This window comes from Mya arenaria, chromosome 14, assembly GCF_026914265.1.
Source record: "Mya arenaria isolate MELC-2E11 chromosome 14, ASM2691426v1".
Lineage (NCBI taxonomy): Eukaryota > Metazoa > Mollusca > Bivalvia > Myida > Myidae > Mya > Mya arenaria.
In genome coordinates, this window is record NC_069135.1 from 17,971,820 (window position 1) to 17,982,500 (window position 10,681).

The 10,681-nt window shown below is 34.4% G+C and overlaps 1 protein-coding gene across 1 annotated transcript; it reads left to right on the forward strand.

Moving 5' to 3' along the window:
- Window positions 1–1,965: 1,965 nt before the first annotated feature.
- On the forward strand, window positions 1,966–9,798 carry LOC128218159 (universal stress protein in QAH/OAS sulfhydrylase 3'region-like). The gene is made up of 4 exons (XM_052925731.1): window positions 1,966–2,174; window positions 7,922–8,002; window positions 8,300–8,391; window positions 8,600–9,798. The coding sequence occupies exons 1-4, from the start codon at window positions 2,084–2,086 to the stop codon at window positions 8,804–8,806; spliced, it is 471 nt and encodes a 156-aa protein (XP_052781691.1). The 5' UTR covers window positions 1,966–2,083; the 3' UTR covers window positions 8,807–9,798.
- The last annotated feature ends 883 nt before the right edge of the window (window positions 9,799–10,681 follow it).

Here is a 10,681-nt window from a genome sequence, read left to right on the forward strand (position 1 = left end):
AATGAGGAGGTATGTTTGTGACATTTGGGACTGCTATGTATACAACAGGGATCGAATACAGAAAGATTTTGTTTTGTACCAAAACAAAATCCCTTACAACGTAACAATTGATGAAGTTGCGATTCTGACGTAATTGACGTTGTAAACCGTTTCATGCACCGGTATTTCGACGTCGTTTTGGATCAAAATCGGCGTATTTAAACAAATCGTTTTAAACGAGGTCCCTGGCCGTTTTATGTACGTCACTTTATTTATGTATATATGGTTGTTTATCAGTAAGTTATCTAGGGATATATTCCTCCAGAAATATCAAACGGATAAACGACTCGTTCGTATAAATCAATAACGACAGGAAAAATGCGGTGCACATTGTACAATGTATGCATAATTCTGAGAAAAATGTTAAATAACCTCATTGCATTCAACATCATCCGATAGCCTGAAAATTCCCATTCCTTGCTTAAAATATAAATGTGTTCATGTAATTGCGTTTGAGGATAATAATGCTTCATGAAATATTTCATATTTAAACTGATGATGCCAGTTACACGCGCCCACTTTTGTTTTTAAAAAGCAGCTCATTTAAGAATATGTTCATATATCCATTTTTAAAGAAATCCAAATAGTTAACATGCACTACGTAATAATTTGTTTAGATTTCTTCAGTACGGAATACTAGACAAAATTCACTGCTGATTACCATGCTTTTACAATATCATGCATGCACTCAATTCTAAAATGATCTAATCAACGCTGACTCAAAGGTATCTAAGCAGAGCATCGATTTAGACAATTCGCTATTCAAATCTCATATCGGTACATCAGACTTATGCGCATGGATGTGGTGTGCCAACTATAAACGTAAATAGACTATGCAGCTGTTCTGTAAGTGCTTCAATTTTCATATACTTTTAAAAAAGCAAGGGCTATTTTTTCTGTTATGACAAGATACGTTGGCATTCGTTGTCTTAATTTCAAATAAACATTGAACGACTTTGAAAGAAAACTACAAATTGAAACTTGTTCTACAATAATAAAAGAATTACCGACATTTTTATAAACGACAATATCACAGCAATGCGAAAAAGCGAAAACGTGTGAGGAAAAAAATAGAAAAAAACAAAGGACAGCGATTGGATGAGAAGAAGTCAGCTAACGATATCCAGATAATGCAAACTATGGCTATAATGTATGAATTGGAGGTTTGTGGAGAAAGAGGAACAGATAATGATGAAAGTGATGGAACATTTTGGTGTGGATGTGGTGCGTGGTTCCATTATAGGTGATTAAGTGAGGAAGAGATGTTATGAATGTCTGATAGCCAAAGAGATGGTTTTCATTGATTATGTCGCAAGTGTAGGTGACTGATTAAATGTTCCATTCCCATTCATTGTCCCATTCATTTCCTCTCTGCTAGTTTGAATATATTAACGTTGGTATTATATTGACATTTTAGAGTTGTTATGGGTAAAACAGACATGCTAATGATTTAAGACAATTTTTGTTTTGTTTTTGTTTTAGTTCTGCGACCTGATTCACCCCCTACTCATTTACACATTTACCTTATTGCATCTTACGTTGATATTCATAAGTTGACTCTAGTTTACAAATTGAACGTTCAGTTAATCATGGGTAACGGCTGTAACGCCCTTGATGATGGTTTTAATTATATGATATGAATTTTCAGAGTTTGTCACAACTTCCTTCACAAATATGTATTATTTATAAATAATTAATCCAAATTAACGCAACAATCTTATGCATGCTTTGAATGAGTTTTAGATAATTTTATCAAAATAAGCCAGTATATGCGAAATATGTACCAATAAAAATGCCGCTAAATACTTTGGTACGGAGTGTTCATCCTTGAGTTCCTTAATGTGTCGTTTTCCTATAAAAGCCACATTATTTCACTATGATTTTGTTTTGTTTTGCACTGAATTTCGCAACCTGAAAGAACTGAGACTCGGTATCAGAAAACAGGCAGGATCAAGAATATTTTCATTGGAAAATATTAAATCAACTGGAGCTAGAAGTGTATTCGCGGTGCTTTGTGTGAGAACGGATATTTTACTTAGGAAATATGGCAGAACAGGAAGTGGGAGGTAAAGATCATCAACGGAAGGTTGCCATTGGCATTGACGAGAGTGAACATTCAGAACGAGCCATTCAGTGTAAGTGACCACTGTTTCTAAATTAATGTCAAAAACGTGCAATCGTTCCTGTCGAAAGTCTGTTGTTGGTCGTCTCAGAACATGTTACAAGTTTCATTGTTTATTTTTCAGCAGTAACTGTTTTCGCTGTGTACAAGCTATATATCGTTCGATGTTGTTTGGGTCCTAAATTTGTGCACATTTACACGGATTATATTTTTTGACTACTTGTTCGTCTCTGTAGGTTTTATTGAATATTTGTTTAAATGTATAAATACAAATATAAAGCCATACCGTTTTTCTGCATTACGCAATAATTGTTTAAACTGACACTCGCTTTTAATATCAGTACATACACACGTATAACAAACATACATTTTAAGTGATAAACATTCCAATTCTTACTAAATAAAGCATCGATGGAAAATATTAATTACTGATAACAAGATTGTTACTGTGTTTTTAATAGGTGAAATCGCAAAAATATTAAGATAAATAATGCAACTTATATTTGTATATTTATTAAAAAACAGTATGTTTATTTGTAAATGACTTTAAGATCATAGTCGAAAGTATAAAGGTATGACAGTGATCCATCTTGAGAGATATATTTAAAGTCATGAACGAAAATGATAACATACACATGTTGGTTATGCTTAAATTGTAAACTCATTCTGTTCTGAAACAAAGCGTTGCGCTAACAGCTATACCATGTGTACGTCTTATGAACTCATTTTAAAAAAAATACGGTTATTTCTGGTTTCTGAAGTGATATTCCCGGTGTTTCCTGTGGGAAAACTCATCAGACTTGAATGCATCTGGAATCTTTCGAGTTCCAACAGGCTCAATAAACCAGATCAAATGATACGTTTTTATATATTCGTGCAATGAACTAATATACGTAACACTCTTAATACTTTTACACGGTCTTATGTCTGAAAATCAACCAATTAAACGTCGTTTACATATATACGATACACATCGATAATAATCTCCGCATATTCACATGGAGAATGGCCTACATCAGCCTATCGTGCTATTGAGCTTGGCTGAGTCATTCATGAGAAGTATTATTCCGGGGAGATGTATGTTCTTTCACATAAGGGCATGATGACATGCTCGGCAAAGGATTTAGCATATTCACATTAGGCATACTAGGGTATTCCCTATCTTCATGAAAACATATCCGTACTGATTTTGGCCGGAAGTGTATATTTTATATACGTGGAAGTATTTCTGCCAAAAACACCCTCTCTATTACAGTTAGCAAGATTGTCAGCATGTACATTCTCTGTTTGTTTGTCAGTTTGTGTCTAAGAAAAAAATCCTGCCGATTGACTTCCATTAAGCTTTAGAATTCGTGCTGCATATCGAAGCAAAATGATTTTATTATATATGATAACATTCACAATTTTATCCCTTCCCATCTAAACTTCATAGATTAGTGAATACATTCATTAATTGAAATACTATATCTTGTTCCTTGAATGTGTTTTTTTTGGGAAAATGTACGTTATTTGCGGATCAGCCCTCGTACGAACAGCTTAATTGATCCTCTTTTTTCTTAGCGTCGGAGTATTAAGCTTATTCACCCAGTCTAAAGTAGATCATTTTGTTTCTCTGAAACTGCCAATTCAAAATATCTTGTAGCGTTCAGTTATGATACTTTAAATAGTTGCCAAATCATGAATTTTATAAAAATATTTTCATTAAACCTTAAAATAGTTTAAACAAGATTTATACTCGATTGTCGTTGTACTTTAAAATTCACATTAACTGTACTGCTACGAAAATACTAATTAGATCTGAATACAACTAATGTACTCCGGAGCTGTTGAGAGTGTCTTGAATGAGATCGTAATACAATCTAATTAGATCCATTCGATATCAAGATGTTCCGGGAAACATGGTATTAACGATCTTTTTTATAGATTGTTTTCGAGAACTTTAATTTATAATTCAGGGACATTGATTGAATGGGGCTAAGTATGCATAAAAAGTCAACGAAACTATAATTAAGGACAAGAAAGGTTTATATTCTAAATTATCAAATACGATATTCAATCTTGTGTAAGGGTGTTCACTATGTAAATGTAAATTATTGCCTAGGTTTCTTTCTTGTTAGCTACATGTAAGCATAATAACAAAATATTGACTGCAATTCCAAATCCAAACTTAACTTGAAACACGGTGATGGTCAGAAAGGTAGTTGTATATAAATAGTATTAACCAATTTGCTCTGGATTGTTAATGTGCATATAACATCGATATACATGATTATACAACTTATGTTCTCGCACAGGGCACCGTTAATGTTTGCTGCCGGGCCACTTGTCTGTCATTGAGAGTCTGCCAGGCATTGAACAGCGTTTCTCTAAGCAGGGTCATCGTAATTGTTTGCTGCCGGGCAATATGCCCTTATTGAGAGTCTATTAGGTATTAAACCATGTGTCTTCTTACATGAACCATCGTCATTGTTGGCTGCCGGACCACTTGTGTCTCACTAAGTGTATGTTTGAACCGTGAAAGATGAATCTCTAAACAGGGTCATCGCTATTGTTGGCAGCCTGGTCACGTGTCTCTCATTAAGAGTGTATAATACCCTTGCACAATGAATTTCGTAACATGGTTTTTGTTATTGTTGGTATCCGGGCCACGTTTCTCTCATTGAGATACTTCAAGGCATTTTACCACGTGTCTATACACAGTTTCATCTTGTGTTTGCTGTTGGGCCACGTGTATATCATTGAGAGTCAGCAAGACCTTGAACAACGTATTTAAACAGGGGTACTGTTATTGTTGGCTGCCAGACCCGTGTCTCTTACTAAGAGTCTGCCAGGCATTAAACCACGTGTCTATAAACACGGTCAACGTTATTGCTGGCAGCCGGGCTCCGTGTCTTTCACTAAAATTGTGCTAGGCCTTTAACCACTTGTCTATAAACACGTACAACGTTCTTGTTGGCTGCAGGGCCGCGTGTCTCTTACTTAAAGTCTGCTATGTCTCTAAACAGTGTCCTCTTTATTGTTGGCTATTGGGCAACGTGTATCACATTGAGCGTCTGCCAGGCCTTGAAAAAACCTTTCTTAAATCAAGGTTACTGTATTTGTTGGCTGCCGGGCTGGTCCGTTTATTATCCATTGAATATTTTTCATATTCACGACTTCCACTTGAAATCAGGGACTCACACCGACAGCTTATTGTATTATTTAAATTGTTTGGTTCGGATTTTCCCAGTCATAATCTATACATATAATCAATGCACTGAAGGTACTGCTGGGAGGTGATTTGTTAAATGAATCTTACATTTTGACTCTCGTTTTTGATGGTATTATATTTATATTACGGGACCGCTCTGATAAACTTCTAAAGTGGATGTATCCGTTTGAACATGATATATCTTCTATAAATAATGTTCTGCATCCCAAATGGGCGACTTGTCATATCCAGTTCATTTGAAAGTATCATTTCAGTAACTTTGTATTGCTATATATCGCCTTATTTTGGCAACAGTTTCCACCATATTCATTCAATCTGTAACTATTTTCCACATACGCAAAAGCTTATAGTATCTAATAATAGTGGAACGCTGTGGGTTAAACTATGGTAGATATGTGCAAGAGCATCTTAATTAATATAAAACTTCATAAATTTCGACATATACTTTGTATATTATATTTCATTTTGTAGCATGTTTAGAGCCAATCAATCTCGTACACCATAGCGAGGATGCTATGCATACCACGCTTACAATCTTAAGGGTAAGATTTATCATAATCAAACCTCTGATTCATAAGACTGTAAAAGGGTCCTTTAAAGTAGTTTTTCCGGAACACGCATTTTTACAATAAGTGATATCTTCACTTATTCAGCTTGACACAAAAACATTACTTATGACAGTTTTGAATTTAAAATATGTACTTTAAGATGTGAAGCTAGTTAGCTTACAGCTTATAAATTTGGTCCAACTCATACGGTCGTGTTTTGGATTATTGATCACTAAGAACGTCTTGTCGTATTCGAATATCACTTTTGTCAACTATACTCTTTATACATTTTAAAGGAACATCAGAGCGAGACTTTGTCAGGCAGTATGTTATAGAGGATATATCCCGGACAAAGCGTTTTACAGCATACAAACATGCTAACTACTCGGAACACGCATTGGTCCACAAATATGTACTACTTAAATACTTGCTACATAAATAACTGTAGTTATTTCATTAAGAAGAAACTCGTATTTCCTTTTAAAAGCAGATGCTTAAATACTTAATGTTATTATCGAAGGTTATTGTTCGAACACACAACGTTTGACGTACTTTTGACAGTTGTTTCCATTTTGATAATATTGTCGTCTACGGCAATTACTCAATGTCTAGAACAGGAAACACAAAATGGCTTCACCAACTCTGCAAATGTTATGCCTGTCCACCTTCCTCTGCATCATCCCGTATATTAAAAACATACCATTTCTGGTATCAAAACATATACTGTTTAATTGGGGTTTTTACTGACCGTGCAAAGGCGGGACCTAAAAAACCTTGATAACATTCCTGATTTTTATATAGTATGTATGCACTGTGTTGTTTGTGGAGTTTTGTGCTGTTGTTCCATGTTTCTGGTTTGTGATTGGTTGTTTTTGGGTTCTATGTATTTGGCGTTTATCTTGTGCCGTTAAACGTGGTTTATGTTTTAACTTTCGACTTTACTGTGCTTGTTTTTGTAGTTTTTCATATAAATATTCATAGCAATCGTGCGAACCATTAATGAAAAGAGAAAAACAAACACAGATAAACACTTTTGGTTAACAAATTGCCATGTCTTTGTTTAAATCTCCCCAGTAGCCTACACTGTATATAAACACTTGATAAGAGGCATACTGAAGGCCAAGCAAAGACTTACGTGAGAAACGCAACACACAAAGCAACAAACAGTAAACAAATATCTAAACATAGACACTTTCGGAGATTGTGAGAAAATAAGCATATCCGTCTGTTGTTTACGTATATATAAATGTTTTATTATCCAACAATTTGTAATGCATCATGCAAACCTTGAGTCACAGACGATTGAATATAACGGTGATATAAGTTATACATGTCACAATGGTTATATGATTATTACAGAGACAAACTTGTTTCATGTCATCAACAATAACAGCAATTCGATCTACTTACATAAAACCAGGCTTTATTTTCTATCTAAACTATATCAATATGTAATTGGCTGTCTGAAAACAGGAATCTCGTCAAAATCATTGGTGCAGTTGCAGCAGCTTTTGCTATTAGATTTATTATCTTTGCACATCGATCTTCTTGAGAAAAAAACTATTTTGGATAAATTGGGAAATAGCCCGAAATCGAACATTGTTATTGATACATATGCTAAGAGACTGGAAATATCTCAATGTGACAACGAATGAACACACTGAACTGTTACTTTATCTTTGGAAACATCGATATGATCGCATTTTGGGGACAAATGCTTATCAAATCGATTTGAATATTTAACCATTTCAAAAGCTTTTAACTGCTTTCAAATTATGTGCATTCTGTACCCGACACAATATACACAAACATGACAGCAAACTAGTTGGAATTCATAAAGGAGCAACGCATCAATCTGTCTTAGTAAACTATCTGAGTTATTCACAGACGCATTGTCGACGGACTGGTATTATTGTGCCAAGTCTTGATAAATATTTTGGCATTTACGCTTGCAACAGACTCGTCACTAAGATGTTAATATGAATGTCATGGTTGTTTCAGGGTTCTTTGACAACGTGATGCGACCAGACGACTTTCTCGTGTTGATACACACTCCTGAAATATATGATCTCACTATGGCAAGTAAGTGTTTGAACATAATGCAAGAGGTTTGTTCTGGAAAATTGCAAAACTTTAACATTAAAAGAAAGATCGATGTTGAAAATGTTTGGAATTGGTACACATTCAATTCCTCAACAACCTTATGACTGAATTTAGATTTCGGTCATCTTTTAATTGTGATGTTTTTTTTGTATTGAAATTGAAAGGTGTATCAAATTTTTTAACTTGTATTTATGCATTTATGCATGTAAAAGAGAAACTTATAGTTTATTTCATACTATTCTACATGGTTTTACCTTAGATTTTTTTTCTTCCAAGGCCCAGCTGTTGTTGATCAGCTGCTTAAGGACGTTACAAAGAAAGTGAAAGCTCTAGAGAAAAAGTACAAAAACATTGTAGAGAAAAAAGGGGTAAGCCAGAACAAACATGACATGAAACTGACTATTTATAGATCTAGTTGCAATACTGCAACACAATTTCATTCAAATGAAAGTAAGAATGTTTGTAACTTTAACGAACAAACCTTGTAAGTAATTGTATTTTGCAACTATTTCATTTTTTGATGATTTTCTTTTAACAATGTCATCAAATTATAACGCTCGTATTTCCGTTAAACAGCTGACGGGCAAATTCCGGACAGGTCAGGGGAAGCCAGGAGAGGTTGTCTGCAAAATCGCAAAGGAGGAAAAGTGCAATCTCGTGGTTACCGGCACGCGTGGACTCGGCAAAGTCCGAAGAACATTCCTTGGCTCCGTTAGCGATTACATCATCCACCACTCGCACGTGCCCGTTCTAGTAGTAAGAAATTCAGCACTTCAACACTAGTGCCTTTAGTGTTTTTATTCCTTGTAATTTCACTTGTGGACTGTTCATTGAAAACAGTCATCATATGAAATATCGTTTAAAACATTTCTTATCTGTTATTTCTTTAAACATCGAGTCAAATGTGATGGAATGAAATTCATGACACAATACCGTTTTGGGCTTGACCGTTTATGTTAAATAGGACTGAAGTGGGTATGAACCATTGTAGTGGTTTATTGACCTGGCTTTTGCTGTGGGAACACTCAAAGTGGATTTAAATTAACCTTTCCATTCTGAAATGTTCGGTTCCTCGTATCTCATACATGTAGTTTTTGTATTTGCACACTTAAGTTGTTTTGTCCTAATATTATACCGTTTGTAGCTTTTCGTTGTTAACATATCAGATTGTACGCATTTTTTCAATTCAATTTTAAGAACAATCTTTTCGTGATTTACAGCACTGTACACTAAATATGATTACATGTATGTTAGTTTAATTTTAGTTAGTTCAGCTTTTTTGTACACAATTTCAAACAAAGTCAATCTTTCGCCCTACATTGTTAAAATTCAATTATATTTGTTGGCTACATTAGATTGTTGATTGTGAAAAATGTTTAAAAATAATTTTGAAAGCATTTAGCATGAACATAAATTCATCGCAAATTTAGGGTAAATTTGATTATGTTAAGGAACTAAAAATTGTACCATGTTTGAACTTGTGTATTCGTTAGAATGGGCGTAACCGTTTTATAACTACCGTGTGTATAAATTACAACGATAAACACTTATACTGCTCGCTACATGTTGAACATTGACATTGTCCACGCTCCCGAGCTCGTGCATAATCTCATTAAATCGCCTTGTGAGTGCCGAAACTGTTGTTATGGTCATTAACGAATACAAGTGCGATGTACCAGTAACTTATAATGTGTATCGATTTGCATGGATCTATATGTGTACATACAGACATCGACATATTATAATAATGGGCTATTAAACATATATGAATAGGTTTTAGTTTTATTATTTATGTCATAAAATATTTACTACAAATGACGTTTATTATTGGACGAGGCTTAATAAAGGAAGCCAGTGACATTGACTATAGATTATGACTGCTACATGAAATATGAGTAGATATTTGCAGACATTTTTTAATTAAAAAGATGTTTTGAAATAAAGCCTAAATGCAACAATGAAAAACTCGTGTCTACTAAATATACACAACATGTAAAGACGCCCATTAGTATGATTGAGAAAACTGCATGATCGCTCACTAGACGTGTTCGTAGATATGTTTTAAAAACAAGTTAAAGGCCAATTTTGGTTATTCATAACGATTAAATTAGTATGTATGTAATACAACGACGGAAGCAGAACATATATCAATTCCTGATCATAAAATATAGTATTAAAACATTCAAGTCTTCCAAGCACTCATAAACAAATGCTTCATAACACTATATTGTATGATCAGGAATTGAACTGAGAGTTGGCGCAGCTTTGACGCGCGCCCCTTCCTCGCAAAACCGAAATATATTTAAGAAAGATGTAGTTTAGTGGTTTAGGTGACCAGCCCACATTAATATTTTGGCTAATTAATATATGAAATAATGCATTTTGTTGCAGTATTTTAATTGATTTTCTCCAATACTGACTTCATTTGTTCTTACTTGGTAAATGTCAGGGTGGATGCACGGCGGATGTACGAACTCCTCCCATAAACCCACTCATCCCATACATTTGCGATATACATGATGAACAAGTAATATAACATTGAAAGAGAACAATGGAAAAGCAGTTCGTTTACATGTGAAATATTTCACAATGTATATGTATGCCGCTAAATACTTTGTTTCGGTGTTGAGTATCATAAAGTCACCAGTGTGCAGGTTT

Bases quoted from the DNA above. Each gene is read 5' to 3' on its own strand.
- LOC128218159 (XM_052925731.1), top strand. From the start codon at position 2,084: ATGGCAGAACAGGAAGTGGGAGGTAAAGATCATCAACGGAAGGTTGCC. The intron at 2,175-7,921 runs GTAAGTGACCAC...TGGTTGTTTCAG, and splicing joins TTCAGAACGAGCCATTCAGT to GGTTCTTTGACAACGTGATG. The intron at 8,003-8,299 runs GTAAGTGTTTGA...TTTTCTTCCAAG, and splicing joins ATATGATCTCACTATGGCAA to GCCCAGCTGTTGTTGATCAG.